Genomic DNA, 17040 nt, shown 5'->3' on the forward strand with positions numbered 1-17040 from the left:
CAAGCATATGAAGCAATATGCAGCATCCATACCATGTTCTGCCTTAGGTAATTTACTTTCTTCCCCATTAGTAGAGGAGTTATGTTGTCACTTGTTACCTGTGAGCAGATACAAACATTGTGGAAAGGGAAGTGATCTGATAAAGCCTGGTCATATGAACAAATGGGAAATCAGTTATTAGATTACAACCAAAGTGTGAATGGTGTTCTTTACTTAGAAAGGTATATTAGCTTTTGCCACACTGATGGTCTTTTCCACTTAAAAATAAAAATGCCCCTTTACAGTATTGTGATTGTGGAAAAACTGCCTGTTTAGGAAGAATTCTTAGAGTTCTCAAAAATCTGTACTACACCTCCAGCCATTGTTGGTATCAATTTTAGGCAGTACTTCCAGATACATGAAAAGGCTTTTGTTGCAGCAAACATCTGGCCAAGTAATTGAACAACTATATTTGTCATTTGTCATATCACCAATATAACCACTATTTGAAAGAAAGGAGACAGAGGAAGTCAAGTTCTGGAGACAAATGATACAAGATCTGAAAAAGAAGACTAGGGAGGGAAAATAAGACATTTGGGATGCAAGATGAAAAAGAAGGAAAATAAGACTAATTTGGAAAAGAAGGAAGCTTGGGAGATGCGTTTTTGGGCACGAGAGTAAAAGAGGAAAGGAGACATAGAGAGCTCAGATGCTTTTTGGGAGAAAAACTGAAAGCCTGGAAGCTTGGAAACTACTGCTTCGCAATGCTTCTTATATCAGTGCTGTGCTTTTTCCCTAAAACCTGAGACTTATAATACCTCAGCCTAGTCTAACGTTACTTCTTTTTGGAACTGGCAGAATAGCAACAGCTAATAGTAAGCGTTTAATATTTGTAATGCTGTCTGAAGTGCTGTGATTGATATGTAATACAACATTTGAGCCCTGTCCAAGCACAAAAAGACTGTGCTGATGTGAAAATAACACCCATGAGCTTTCTTCAGATCATGCATTACTATATTCTGTACAGTTTCATGCTGATATGGAGCTGCCTTTTAGAAGAAATTCCAGAAGGAATATGGTAATATGCCACAACCATGTATTTCTTTAAAGATTTGTTGGAAACCACATGAAAAGGTAATGTCAGATGGTAACTCAACTCTGCAGTGTTCTCAGGCTTAACCTTTGTTCTGTAAAGCATATGCTTCCCCATGTGATTAGTTTTATCAGCTGATGTTTCAGACACTGGCTGATATATAACACATGGTTTATTAATTTTCAGTGGCATGCTAACTTGTTGGGTTTTCAGAAGTGCTATGGCTCTTTTAATTCTTTCAGGTTCTGAATTGAGGCTTAGATGTACTACAAACTCAAAAGCGAAGTTTTGCTTCTTGCTAGCCTACATTTAACATCATGCAATTAAAAAGTTCTCATTTAATATGAATACCAGACAAAAGGGTGTCCATGCAGAAGGAGAAAAGTCAATGTTGGATGGTTATAGAAACAATGCTTAAAGAAGTTTTAAGTACAGTCACAATACTGGTTAACTATAAAATCTTTGACATCTTTACTCTTGTAAATGGGATGGCTTTGTAAATTCAGCTTATTCATGTCATGTATAGAACTGAATACTTAATCTTGACAATATGGACCAAATTCAAATGTAAATTCAGATTGCAGAATATCAGAAATCCAACTTGCAGGAGTATTTTCACTAGAGAACAGGTTAACTTTCCAGATTAACATTTTTCAGGCTTTTTTTTTACTTTTATGTCAGTAATCTAAGAGTGAATCACTTACTACATGGATAGATTAGGTTACTTTGGTCCCAAATGGATTCCTGTTAACAAAGCAACTGTGGAAACAGCAGCACTATTTTGACATGACCATGGCTGCAATAACAACAAAATTTAGCTGTTCCTTCACTCTGGATTATGAAGTCAGTGAAGGAGTCATTCCCAAACAGCGAGGGAGATCTTATGGGTTCCTGTTAAAAAATGAAGGGAAAAGAAAGGGGTAAAAGGAAAACTTTGTGAATTTCCCTAAGTCCCTTTCTACTTTAACAGCACCTAGAAGAGTGCAAAAAGCGATTAACTTTGAGGGCTGAATTTCAATGACAAGCAGGAAGGAAAGCTGAGAAACTACTTGATAGCTCTCATATCAAATCCCTCTACCCACAGTATTGCTTTTTGGCTCAACCTTGACATGATATTTTTATTTCAATATTCAAATAAATTTATTTCAATAATCTAGTTAAGAAAAAAAAGTTGTTATGGATCATGCATTCCCCCCTCACATCTACACACCATCTTGCCAGAATCCCACAGTGGTAAGTTTGTTCTTTCTGTCAGTAGCACACAATTGAGTGATATGTATGCTTGTTTCAGTATGTTGTTTTCAAATTAAATGTACTTGTAGCACATATTGCAAGAAACATATTGCATATACATAAGGCACCGGGTAGAGGAAGAGGCGTGAGAGTGAATAAAAGATATTATGAAATTAAGATTTTATGAAATTAAGATTTTCATGAAACTGGTTTCAGTTTGAGAAAAATAAAGCTTTTAACCATAATCAATGCTTCAAGCTATTCAGGAAATAATCCAAGAGAAATGGAATGGGAATAAGATACATGAAAGCTTCTGGGTTTGCAATAGTAACAGCTGTGTCTAGAGAACCTGGGCAAGGGGGATTGTTATTCAGATACGTTTGTTTTAAATAGTATTTCAAATTCAAGCATACGTCTCCATCCATTAAAACAAAAAAAAAAAAAAGTCAGGACAAGCATACAGGACACAGTCTTATAATCAAACACCATGTAATTAGAGCAAGAATTGAATGCCAAAAATATATTGTGATTCCATGAAATGTACCCTTAAGGATTTGTGAAAGAGAATAGATATTCTAGGACATGTGCCCATTTATCCCATTTTGTCCACATGAAAGAAATTATATTAAATCAACAGAATATCTGGAAAGAATTAAATCATCTTCTCTCATTGGCAAGCCTAAAGGAAAAATTCACAAGAAAGCAGTTTAATATAATAAAAGTTCTCATGTTTCATGGAGTAAAAGGGGAAAAAAAAAACCTGCCAAAGGGAAAGTTTTTGTTGCCTTTGGTTATTCTTTTTCTCAGACAATATATTATGGAGTTCTCCTCTGCTCCCTTTTATTATCTTTATTCAACAATCTAAAGTTGCAGCCATAGTACCCAGAGTTATTTACATGAAACCATTTCAAACTCTCTAGCAGCTGATACGGTGACAGTCATTGGCTCTATACAGTAGCAACCAAAACAGACCAGTCCCCTCAGCAGGATTCTTTTTAATGGTAGAAATGTCTGGCCTTTTTACTGCCCTCGAGTTCTGTTTAAAGCAGCATGTGGGCCAAAGTCTGCCTTTGTTAATGGTATTTCAGAGGTGTAAATGAAAGCAAGGATGTTTTCCAGCAGACTAAGCTCACTATGGTCTCCAAATGATTTACCTCAGAGATGGCTTTAGTTCAGTAATGGAGTTTTACAAGTCATACTGCACTGTTCTTTAATTTATATTTAGTTTTGGCATACTGTGCTTGTGTATTAGCTATCATTAAAACACGACGAAATGTTCAGGGCTCAACTTTCATGAACACAAAAATCTGATGATTGTCACCAGCTGAGGCTGTCCCCCTCAGGCCTTACTAAGTAGAAGACATAATCATCAAGTACTACAGATTACAAATGAGATGCACACTTACATGTCTGCATAAAGGAGATAAACTGAAATTTCTGTTCTCTTTCCAGGAAATGATCATGCGAGCAACTTATTTATGTTCAGCACCTTATTTATGGTTTTTGCAACAGCATCCATTCCTAGGTGTCCTCAGGTCATTCTTCAGTAGATCTTAGCTCTTCCTGTACTCTCTTCCATGCCCTGCTGATTTCCCATTGTTCATTTTCCTTAGACAAGTAAATTCATTTACACTACTTGATCTTTAACCTCTGTGGTGAGGATTCCCCAGTCTCATGGTAAAGGCTATGTTATAGAAACCAGAATTTGGAATAGAAAAAATATGGAGCTGGCTCTTTTTCTTCTGTATTTCTCCACAGTGCTATCTATGAGTCTTGCTGTTATTAATTTCAACCCTCTCTCTTCTTTTGAACCCTCCTACTTCCTGCTGTTGTCTGCATTTTGTCACTACATACTATACTGTCCTATGTCTGAACTATTATTCCTATGCATGGCTTTTGTTAGTATTTTTATAAAGCTCAGTTATCAAAATCTCATACTTCTGGTACAGCAATTCCTATTTTTTTTCCTTCTCTCTCCTAAAGCTACCAAAGGCTTTTCACTGGATAGTTGCTCCAGAATCTATTGCTCTCACAGTTAGGAAACTTTTAAGTTCCCATCTCAATTTATATGTATGTGGCTGATGTAGGCGTTTTTGCCGTGGTGCCAGCAGATTTTCTTTTTTCTGGTTATTTGCAGTGGACCAACTGACTACCAAAAGGAATCAGCAGAATAACTGTGGCCCTCTGGGCAAACAGCACTATAATCACCACATTGCTCATCAAAGGACAGAAACAGAAAGAAGGCACCATTTATACAATGAAACTTAACACTGTTTCCCTTATGCTTGGATGAAGAATTTTCCTCTGCACCAGAGCTGGAGTAATTCCCTCAGTCTAAAGCTGGATGAATCAGGATTATTCTGAGTTTCCTGACTTCAGGAGACTTGTACGAGCTGAAAATGTTCATCGGTACAGATTTGTGTGAAAACAAGACATTAGGAATCTTGAAATAGCACCAAGACACACTGCGTCTTCATTTACTTTGAACTTTAAAGCTTTCCTTTTCCCTTCTGTGTCTTATCCAGTCCTTGTGTATTTTCCCAACAGCTGCTTAAGGTTTGGTTTGTCTCTTTTGGGCAAAATACACTAGTGAAATTTCACTTGACAAAGAATTTTACCTGTATTTTAGCTATATTTGTTGTGCTAGATAAAAGGCCTTTTCATCAGCTAACTCTGATCCTCTTTCTGTTAATGACGATGCATGGATGACAGAGCTCACAGAGCAGGGACCACATGGTAACTTGTTGCAGGTGGTGGGCTGAGGTAATGCTGATTGTAGTTTAGTTTTAAGCAGTGTGAGAGGCAATGACACATTGTGAAGGTAATGAAGAAAAAACAAACAAAACCCCCTAAAAGGCAGTCCTGCAAAATAGACTTTTAAAGGTCATTTAATTTCACTACCTTGAGATCACATGAACTATCAGGATCTGTCTGTGTATCTGTGTATGTGTGTGTGCATAAATTTGAAAAAAACACTTTTGGGAAATACCATAAATATTTCAAACAGAAACTGAAAAGCAATGTCTTAATACTTCAGTTTAACCACAAATAATCACGAAGTATCAATTTAGGTATTTTTCTTGGGTACTTGCCTTTAAAAATATGACTAATGTCTGACTTGTAAAATGGTAGAGAAATTTACATGTTGTTCTTCAACCCATGGTATTTTCCTTTACTGTCATGCTAATAGAAATCTGCACTTTTTCTGAACTGGGTTGATATTTTGTATAAGCTAATATTTTTTAAAAGATGATTTCCAAATTTTTAAATTATAGAAATGGAGATCTGGCTAACATTGTATTTCATTCTTGTTTACAGCCACATTATTTTATAGATCATAGATAAAATACCATGGTAATTCTAACAGCTAAAGAAAATTAATATTTTTCCTTAAAGCATGTGAGAAAAATCTAGATCCTCACATTCTTTCTACATTAGTGTCTCAAAGGACATGTTCTCAGTCTACTCAGAAAGGAAACAGTTTAAAGCAGAAATTAAAATCAAATACACAGAAATATTCGCTGAAGGGTGGTGTGTCTCTCATTTACAATGCCAGAGGTCCTGGAGTCAGGCTGTGGATAGCCATTGCACAGGGCAGTTATGTCTGTCTCAGCCTGTGTGACTGGCTTAGAACTCTGTCCCACTTTCCCCAACCACATCATCCACCTCCCACGCTCACCACTGAGTGCCACAGCTCCTCCTGTGTCTCTCAGCTGTGCCAGTGGAAGCCTGGTAGCTGCTGTCAACTGGAGCCATGCATCCAAAAGCTGGGAGAGCCTGAAATTCTGTGTTGTTGTCTGGGTTGGATCATTTAACAGGACCCATACTTTTTCAGAAGTTCTACAAATTGTAGACAGTCAGTTGGACTGTCAATAGCAATCCCATTGAAGCTCAACTCTTGGTATAGTGACAGATCTCTTTTGCTACAAAAACTTTCAACTATCACATGCAGCTCTAATCTACAGTGTATATGTACTTAAATCAAATTAATTCAAAAAAGAATCTGCTTTGCAGACCTGTGTATTTTGAGAACCTTAAACTTAGTTACAATATTCATATTTTATAAATAAATTCCAATATTATACACACTTTGTTCCGGGCTATTACAATGGGACAACAATAACTTTTAATAGAATTTAAAATAATTTTTAAGATTAAAAACTTTTTTTTTGGTTGTTGTTTTGTTTTGTTTGAAAACATCTATAAAAGTATTCAGGAAAAAAAGGGACATATCTTATTGTTCATATAACAGCTTTATAATGAACATTTTTCTAGGTTTTTTTCTTTCTTCTGGAGGAAGAAGACAGTTTTATAGTCAACCCTTGATTCCACAATAGATTAAGAGTATGAATACATTTCCCAAATACCAGACCAGAGCAATGCAGGTTAATGTCAGCAGAGCTTTCCTTGAAATCAGTGCCCTCAGAGACGTTAACATGGCTACTGCTAGAATAAACAATCAAAAGGAGATAATACATAATTGACATTGAAGGATGCAACTGATCTTATGATAATATGAATGCCAGGTGAATGTCTGACAAACTGGTGCCTGAGCAAAGTATGATAATGAGTGGTTTATATGTTGCACTAATAATTCCTAGATTATGTTCTACAGGTTTCAGTAATTTTAATTTATGTGGACCACTGTAGGTGAGAATTACTTGCTAATGAGTTGCACTGCTGTTGTAAAATTTAAGATACTACCAGTAATTAATATTAAATCATTTTGCAACAAAATCAGTGAAAGCAGAGGTAATTTTTGTTACAACTGTAGGATTACATGATGGCATTCAAATGCAACCATGTTATCCTCTTTTATCCTGGGTTTACAAGCATTTTTTGAACATTTTCAAAGCATAGGTATTAATATAATTATAAACTCATTATGCTACATAAAATCTTTTACAGTCTATTAATGAAATAAGTATAATGTAATGGTCTTCACAATTTCTTTTAAATAAATGGGTATGTCAACATACGATAAACAATACAAAGCCTGTGCTTTTGTGGATTCCAAATCCTTGTCTTATTGAACCTTGTTTCTGGTTTGTTTTTCCATCCCTAGCAAAACATCATACATCTTTTAGTGATAAATATGATAACCCAGCTCTGAACTGTACTTGTTTAGCTAAGCAAAAAACACGCCGAAGTTCTCCATCTCTGGGGCCAGGAACTGCATTTTCCTGAAAGGCTCTAACACCACCAGTCCACAGCCTGAGCTGGAACAGCAGACAATAGCTCTGAATGTTAATATAAAACATTCTGCAACGCCACACGCTTGCATACTCAGCAATGTTATCTTATGGTCAACTATGATTAAAGAAAGAACAGAAATTTCTTTCCCAACTCCTCAAAACTGATGCAAATTACACCCCTTGAACAGCAAACTGTAAATTTGGTTTTAGAAGAATGGCAGTCTGTCTAATGTGAGTGGAATATAACCTAAGTATGAGAGTCTGAGGTTCTCAGTCTTGTTTTTTGCCTCAGTGATGCTGCCTTAACAAGAAGTATAACCTGCATACATGTGCACATATGACATATGTGTGTGTGAACATAGCTAACAGACCAATGAAACTCAAAATTCAGATTTGTTGTCTCTCAATTTGAAAAGTATAAAAGGATTAGAAGCAAGGTAGAAAAAACCTGACCCACTATTCTCCATCAAAATCTTCAGAAAATACATCTCTCCACCTCTCCTGGGGCCATTTACAAGCAACAAGAAAAAATGTTATCTTAAGCAACTACCTCTATTTAAGTTATATTTCAGTATTACCTGCCAGTTGTGTCCAAACCAAGATTACTAAATACCCTGAGAAAAACATATTCTCTTGAAACTTTTGAATCAAATAAAAAGAAGAAGTGAAAGGAATATAATTTATTATAAAAGCTGTTTCAGACCTCTTTTATCAGAGTTTGGGTAGTCAGAGTTCTCTGATTTTATAAGTGCTTTACTAACCTAACCATATGGTTTATTCGTTTATAATATATAGTAATAATCTGACAAGCTTTTAATCTGCTTGAAAAGTTATAACATACACAAAGAGTGAACAGCATGCTGTGATGGATTTTACTTGTGGGCTGATTATACAAACAAATGTTAGAGATGTAAAATTGGAAGTGTGTTTAAGGGGGATCTTTGAATTTCACAGGACAGTCATGTCACCAAACCTGGCTAAACATGACTAAAAGTAATAGCTTTTGGATCATGCTTACAGTTTGCAACAACTTTTAATAATTTCAGAAGCAGACATTACATGTTCTAAATCATTTCTTCCAAAAGAAAAGTTGGAGACATCCATTCTTGTTGCTGCATCTATGGATTTGTTGTTTGATTTTATTGTAAATGTGCATTGTCCCTGTTAAAGTTAAGGCTTTATTCTTAACAACTAAGAAATTCCAGGTTTATGGAATGCAATGGTGAATAAGAGTCTAAATAGATATGGGGTTTACGTATGCAAGAAAAAATATTTCTTATGCATGTAAGAAAACATTTAGGAGTATCATAGTTTGGTAGACCAGACTGCATGAAAATAATCTGAGATTTCATTGTTAGTAATTAATATTAACCAGATCCAGCATATGTCTGACACATTTTACATAACCAAGTTATTTCTTTCTGGATGATTAAACGAACAAACAAACAAACAAAACAAAACAAAACAAAAAAAGGGAGCTGGACAAGCAGTACAAAAATTGATATTTGAATGACAGGAAAAAAGTCTTATACTACAATATCTGACATTTTAATTTGCCTGCATCAACCATAGAAGTAAGAGTGACAATAAAAGAAACTTTAAAAGGAAAAGAATAACAACTTTTAAGGGTATGTGAATTGAAAGAGAATTCGTCATGCAGAACTGAAAATCGGGCAAAATGAAGTGAGAAATAAGGCCCTCGAGCTGATTCATAAGTGATGAGGTTTTTTAGTTATTTCTGTGATTCACTTAAAAGTTTTTTTCTTCCTTACATTCATTGTTTATGCAGAAATAGCTAAACTTAAATAGGACTTTACTAGTAAAAACAGTTGTAGTTATCTTGCATTTTCTGTTTAACTCTCTTTTTCCTCCTGTTTAGGGTGATTTGAACAGTTGGAGCACTCTAAATCCTTCTTTTGTACTTTGTTTAACTTTGATGAGCAAAATGGAAATGCTAATCCCTTCTGCAGACACATGACTTCCTTTCTTTCTCCTTCTCTCTAAGATATTTGTTTTTCTGTTCTCTGGCCTTTGTTCCCTAGTCCCAGCGAGGTTCATATGACGCTCTCCTTTTCCCAGGATCCTAGGGTGAGAGAGGTTCCACAATCCAGCAATTCATGAAATGAAAATGTTACAGAGACAGGCCAGGGCTGTATCAAAGCAGCTTCCTACCTCTCCATCGTCACACTATGCCTTTAGAAAGAACAAATAAACAAACAAACAAACAAACAGAAAGAGTCACGGTGTTTAGTATCTGAGAAGAAAAGATTTTACAATACTGGCCTGAATTTTAGCTCTGAAAGTGATTGTAGCTAACACAATGATTCCAGGATTTCACATTATGGTTTCTCTTTGTCCAACGTAATTCTGACTGCATATTTTAAATCGGAAAATTAATAAGTAATGATTCTGTAAATAATAACATCACAAGAACAAGCTCAGATAAATATTTTTTTGGATGTGAAGCAACTCCTGTACAATATATTACATTTCTGAAAATGTTGGAAGATTCCGTTAATAGAGGCCTGAGGGAAGTAGCAACGGATCCAGGTGCAAAAAGGGAAAGCTCTTTGCTATGGACCTTAGTAAAGTTCTTCATGAACATTCAATGGACATAGGCTGGAGTGCTAAATAGTACTTTCATTTAGAAAATTAAAAATGATCCAGTTGGGTTAGATTGAAGTACATACATGCAGATTAGAGTGTATTGCTTGAAAAATCATAATGTTAAATTCTAAAATAGAATTGTACAAGTTCACAATAATAGGTGTCTTTCCAAATAGTTTAGAATGTCTGTAGAAGGGGTTAAATCTACTTTGTGGTCTCTGAGATGCCATTCTCATAACAGCATTATTCAGAATAGATGTCTCTTGCCCTTGCTTGGTAAGCCTATGCTATAGTCTTTGGCTTACACACAGTACTTTATACCGATTCAACCTGACTACTTTTTGCTGCCTTCTTTTCTAAGTGTCCCACATTCACTTCCTCATCCTAACATTAATGGTAACAATCTAATGCTAACATTAGCATATTAATGTTACCTGCATTTTGGTCATGAGACATAGCATGTTTTGAGAAATGAATACTTACAGAGCTCCCACAATGATCCCCTGTCACATAATGTGAGTGACTACATTTTGCTCATATGTGTAGTTTCAGACCAGGAGCGTCTTTTAGCCAGGTGCCAAGTAGAAACAACCAAATGAATGACTCATTTTGGGACTCCCCTGTCACTCTTTCTCCCCTGTCACTCGTTCCAAAGCTGGATATTATCTGGCCCTCCTTGTTAAAAATCAGCACTAGGTCTTTCCAAAGCTGATGCAGATGACTAAAGACGTATAATTCTGTTCAGGCTGGTAAACCAAGAAGGTGTCAACAGGGAAACTTGGTAACATACACAAATCCTTCCTGGGGACAGACAAGATTTTTAATTTAATGGCAAAACTAGTATTTTTGCCACACATTCTTTCTTATCTCAAGTTCCTGAGGGTGAATCTGTGAGGCCCAAAAGAAAAAAAAGAAAAGAAAAATTATATTTATATCAACAGGACATTGACAGTCTGAATCCAAGTCTCAGTGCTTTATAATCAAGGTTTGGAAAAACAAGAATAGGACAACCCTGAGGCTTTGGCACCGAGTTCAAGGACACAGTTAGGAGTCATTGCACCTCCAAGAACTGGGAGAACTGAAATGGAAACTAAGCCATCTCAAAAAACAAGGGAATAATTAATTCATTTAGCACTGCCAACAATTATACAATGGGAATGCATTTTAGCTAGGATTGTGTTAGGCACTGACCACAGCTGGATATGCTTCCAGCTGAAGTCATGTTCCAAAAACCACTGAATGTAATGGAACTCTCCATTAACTTTAGTGAGCTTTTAATCAAGCTCAAGTTTAGTAAGTCGGACAGCAAGATTTAGAGACAACTGTGGAAGTTTTCAAAGCAGTGACTTAAACTGCAAGGCCAGAGGACCTGGAAAAAACTCAAGTGTCAGTGAAAGGACTAATTAGAGGACGTGAAAACCTCACTCCCTAACATCCTTTAATCAGACTCAGGAATTTCGTTATCTTCTGTGATAACAGGATTCAGAAATCACAAGGCAGTGATCTGAATAAGTCTTTAGCTCAAGTGCAGATTTTCTTGAGCTTTTTTAAATGTTTGTTTCTGCTCAGCAATGCCACAGGACTATAACTAGTCTTTCTTTTCCTTTGCTTTTAATGACATAATATTCTCAGACTGCTTATATGTTGAGTCTTTTGAGTTTCTAGCTAGCATACTAGGTTGCTAGCATCAGGACTTCTAGCATCCAAGCTTGAACAAAATGCCAAACATTAATTTCAGCATCAACTAAGGCATGTCCCCTATGGATATACCACTCAATCTCCAAGTTTTGTTTTTTTAAAGCATAAATTGAGACAAATACATTTCTCTTTTTTTTTCTTTGACCCTTATTGGCAAAACCTGTGTGCCATATGAAACATCATGCTCCTAAGCTTGTAGAATGCTTTGTATAAAATATATCCTTTTTCAGATAAGTTCCCAGAACTCTAATAAAAAAAATAGAGCAATTTCAATATTTGTAAGCTAATATTTGCCTTCAATTAATTTTACTTGTTTAATGTTTCTTGAAAAAAAGACTAGTAAAGCATGTACTCTGACAGAAATAGAGTAAGCCACTAAAATTGAGATTAAGATCCAGATCCGAAGTGGTTTGAACTTCATTGGTATTAATAAAACGAGAAAAGCAAATCTACAGACCAAATGAATAGTTTCAGATTCTAGGTCACAGTATGCCTACATCAACTTAGTTGTGTAATAGTGAAGAAAAAACATTAATATAGATACGAAGAATTTGTTGTAGATAAAAATGCAGAATACAATTTTAGGTTCTTTTGTACAAGTGAAATAAATGAATACTGGATCTATCTAGAGAGAATATGTTTTGTAAATGAAGACATATTGGAACTGAGGATTCAGTAGAATAAATCTTAAATGACCAAGCATAGCAGCAAATAAAATAATTAAATGTTTAATAATGCTAATTACTTCAACAAGTGGAGCAGCACAAAAAATTACCAGTAACAGTAAGAAGGTGAAATGGTACATTTTGAAGCAGAAGATACAGCTATTTTTTTGTTGCCAGCAGGCACATTGAAAGCAACTAGGTACTAACATAAGGTGTAAACTGAGGCCAAAGCTGCTGACCTGAAGTGAAAGAATAGCAATAGGACACAGTACTGTGGTGTTCCCACTCTACTTTTTGCCCTGATTCTTCATAGAAGAAGCTGCTTTTATAATGGGGAGGCACTGTGAATAAGGAAATTGGAAATATTTGATTTAATGATGCAAGACCTCCGTTTTCATAGAAGCAAATCATGCCGAACCTTCCTTAGAAAGAAGTCTGTCATCCAGAAGCGGTCATAGTGCTGTAAGGCACTGCAGATTTGACTCAATTGCCAAAATAGCATGATACCCAGTTTCATTTGATACGTCCAGGAATATCATACTCTCTACCTATCTGCTAACAGAACTCTTGCTCTTTTACTCTTTGACCTACCATCTGTCCACCAAACCCTTTCAAATATCTTGGATTCCATAAGCTAGCACTTGAAGTTGGATGTTGAACATTCAAATTATTGAGAGATGGCTTAAAAATCTTAACATGCTTTCAGTACTTATTACATATTTTATCTTCTAGGATGGTCTTCTTACTGGAAAAATTTTGATGAGGAAATTATATAAAGCAAAGGGAATCAGATTTGCTAGGCACTTTGGAATCTTCTACATGAATCTTCTATTTCTCCATAGATAAGAAATGGGTTCTGCCTTTTCCTAACAGTTAATATAGGACATTGGCAGTATTACGAGGTATGTTTCATTGAAGAGTTGGAGGAATAATGAAAAAGTTTAGAATAATGGTTATATGTTATGTAAAATAGTGGGAAGATAAAAGTAAGCACCAAATTATGTAGGAACTGATAGTAAAGAAATTACCATCAATAAAGAAAAGAGCTTGACTTCTACTAGCATTGTAAAACCTATTTCTGATGCAATAAAGCACATGATACTACAGTGTATGTATATCATTTGCAGAATATTATAGCAGTTCATATCGACTAAAGAAGTGGTGTTTCCTCTTCAGAAGGAAAACATACTGGAAAGAGTACATCCTATAGTATTGCCTCGTAGACTACCTACAGAAAAGTTAAAAAAAAGTACACACCAGATAATACCCACAGCAGATGGAAACTCATTAAGCATTATCACATACAACAAGTCCCAAAATAGAAATGTTACATACAGGAAAAAATATTTATTTGAAACCTAATTTCCTTAAGGCTTGAGTTTGGGAGTTGGAAAATATGCATTTCTAAATTATCAGGACACCCAAAAGATTGTTTACAGAATGCAATTGAGAATGTTATTGCTATCTGTAGCAGCAGTAAGAAATTTTAGGGGAAGGGGTAGAAAGCTGTGATATGAAATAAATGCCATTTTCTTAAAACCAACCTTTGTTTGACCTTGTTAGAATTCAATTCACCAAAATCAAATATAAAGGTGTTTCATGAACGAGAAACTCCCTGGGCTGAGGTCTCCAGTTGAGGGCAGAAGCTGTACCACCTCCCACAGCCCCAGAATGCCACTGCCATTGGTCAGGGTCTAATACCACTGGCTCTGCATTCTGAGTAACTCTATCCCATTTGAGAGACTGGAAGCTAAAGGTAAGTTTTGGTACTTTCTCTTAGAACAGTTAATTTGACTTTTAACTCTGGAAATGTTTTTACACTATTTGTTTTATTTTATCATGCATAATACTGATTCATATGCTGCAGATTGAGGAGACTGTTTATTTTTCCCTGGATATGTCTTAGTTCCTTCCTGTGAGAGGAGTACATAATCTTTATCAAAATATTTGATCTTACAACTCCTGCAGATGCCAATATCATTACAGTGTGTTCCAATATATTACACATAAGGGAAATAGAGACATGCAAACTCTGCAAGTTGGTGCAGATACTACAGTCATAGGTTTTTTTGGGTTTTTTTTTCACCAACATTATCATTAAATTTGCTGTTTTTCTCTCTCTATATATATATAAAATGAAACAACAAACTGTAAACCCTTTTATTACTAGACAATGTGTAACAAAACCAATTTTGAAACATGAGTTTTGTTTTGGTATTTATTTTTCTTTTTTTTTTTTATGAGTTCAGAGGAAGAATTACACCAGACACATTAATATTACATTTTGAGTTGGTAGATAACATCCTTTAAAGATGAATCACTTGGGATAAATAAGATGCAAAAGAAAATCAAGACCAGAAACAGTCCTGTCAAATATAGGCAGGAAAAAAAGCAAGTTGCAGTATACTTGAGTTTTTTTACAGAGATTAATTGCAATTTTATTTTGCTTTATTCTATTTCATTTTTTGGTAACACAGTAGAATACCTTTAGTAATATTGGAAACTAAGACTGAAAGATGCAATTCAACTAAGTCTTCTCAAAGACAAGTCCAAGTGACTCTAACTTCTCTCAGCAGCAGCTGAAGTTTTTCTGAATAAAGCAAATGCGGGAAAAATGAATGCCTTGTGTTGCTGACCATCCCCAGAGGAATTTCATATCCTCATGCCTAAACCAGTCTTATAAAGACCTCCTTTCACATGAAGCTAAAATTCAGCTTGTTGCTTAGCATACATATTAAAAAAAATCACATACATTTCTTATACTAAACCTATTTTAAATAACTACAGTTTAAAAACAAAATATTTGAGTGTGTGTAATATGGCATCACATCAGAAGTAGAACTTATTAGACTTACGTACTGCTCATTATTAGTGCCTGTGTTTTTGGTGAAGTTAGTGGGTGCTTTATCTACATCAAGGTGTAAGTAAAGAATGCTGAATAAAGTCTTGTGTCAGGCATCTTGTAGGATAATAGTGAATCACTTACAATGAATAGGGAATGCATAAAAGCTTATATTCAAGCTTAGCATGACTTTTCTACTATTTTACTAAAACATAGAACATCTAGATGGGTGATAATTTGATTTCACAATTCTATCCTCGAAGGCAAACAGGTGACTGTATTATGCTACCATTTCTCACTCGTTTAAAAATGGTATGGATTGAGTAATGAAGGAATGCAGAGTACTGCCACTTACTGGGCTATGGAGGATAGACTACTTTTTATTTTGCTCCACAGACCTTTGCAGAACTCATGGTCCACGTATGTCACCATTCAACCAATTAAAATTATGTTCTGGCAAAACACCTCCTGCGTGAAATGTATTTTGGTTATGCTCATCCAGAGACAACAAAGAACCAGAGGTCCTAATGTTTTCTAGTTTACTTTTTTTTTTGGTGACAGAGAGGGCAAAATTACACTGTTGTACATTTCAAAAGATTATTTATTGTGATAGACAAAAAATATAATAATTTAGCTTTTGGCTAGTTTATCAAAAGCTCTTTTATAATGATCTAGTGAAAATTGATGAAGTTAGATGAAAGGGGAAAAAGACTAATATATATCTTCCTTTCATCTTTTTAGGTACTTTCTCATTGAGACCAGTTTATACCAATGAAACTCAATAGGTCTTTCTTGTTAGTATGGCCAAAGCAGTCTGTAGAAATTCACAGGTCCAGGAATATTTCATAAAACAAAACAGAATAAACCATTCAGTCATAATGAATAAATGGTTTATCCATCAGTAATACTGTTGAACACATAGAAGTACAGTATTTGTGAGATTAAATTTTCATAGATTCCTTGCAAATACCAGATTACCCACAATTTGTTCATTTTCTTCTTTTTCAGAAAAGAAAGCAGAATGCAGACCTTTCTAAATATTTTTCTGGGATTTTTTATCTTTGAGTCTGTTGGAGCTGCACCTATAAATGATAACATAATTTATGATTCTGAGTTCTATGACATACCGCTTGGAGAGCTGCCTTATCCATTTGTCTATGATGAAAATGAGCAGTCTGACCAATTAGAGGTAATCAGAATTTCATTTCTTTTATCTTTCCAAATTGCACAAATGAAGTGGTTAGTGGTGTTTTTTCTTGGCCATAAAAACAATTATCAGACAAATCTACTTATGTGGTTGCTATTGCCTTTGGTTGATCAACAATTTTCTGTGCTAATAAAGCACCATAGTTCATTCACATTTTCCCTAATCTACAAATGGGGCCAAAATATTTCCTGATTGTTTTTTGTTCGTTTTTTTTTTTGTGGTAATCATTGAGAACAGGTGAAAGGCACCATGCTTCCCTCAGGTTTCTGTTGGAGATTATCCTTGTGATTTGTCTGTCTGTATGAGGCATGGAGGAAGCTGACATAGGCCATCCATGATTCCCCTCGAAACGAGGTTGTAAAATGCTGTTTCATGGGGTTATTTCTTATAGTAATATGTATGCTCAATACAAGTATTTCAGACTATAAATGCTAATGGTTTATATTCCTACTAGAGAAGTGGGCAGAAGGAAGTGAAAAAGAAAGGGAAAGCACATAAAAGTTACTGAAAAAATCCTGCTG

The 17040-nt window shown here is 35.2% G+C and overlaps 1 protein-coding gene across 1 annotated transcript in view; it reads left to right on the top strand.

The window, feature by feature from the left end:
- Positions 1-14173: 14173 nt before the first annotated feature.
- EPYC (epiphycan) overlaps positions 14174-17040 on the top strand; it is a 23117-nt gene continuing 20250 nt past the window's right edge. Inside the window, exons 1-2 of the mRNA XM_010016097.1 lie at positions 14174-14230; positions 16326-16501. Of these exons, the coding sequence (XP_010014399.1) occupies positions 16334-16501 (168 nt within the window). The 5' untranslated portion in view covers positions 14174-14230; positions 16326-16333. The remainder of the gene's footprint in view (positions 14231-16325; positions 16502-17040) is intronic.

This window comes from Nestor notabilis, unplaced genomic scaffold (assembly GCF_000696875.1).
Source record: "Nestor notabilis isolate BGI_N333 unplaced genomic scaffold, ASM69687v1 scaffold23886, whole genome shotgun sequence".
In the NCBI taxonomy this organism is placed as follows: domain Eukaryota; kingdom Metazoa; phylum Chordata; class Aves; order Psittaciformes; family Psittacidae; genus Nestor; species Nestor notabilis.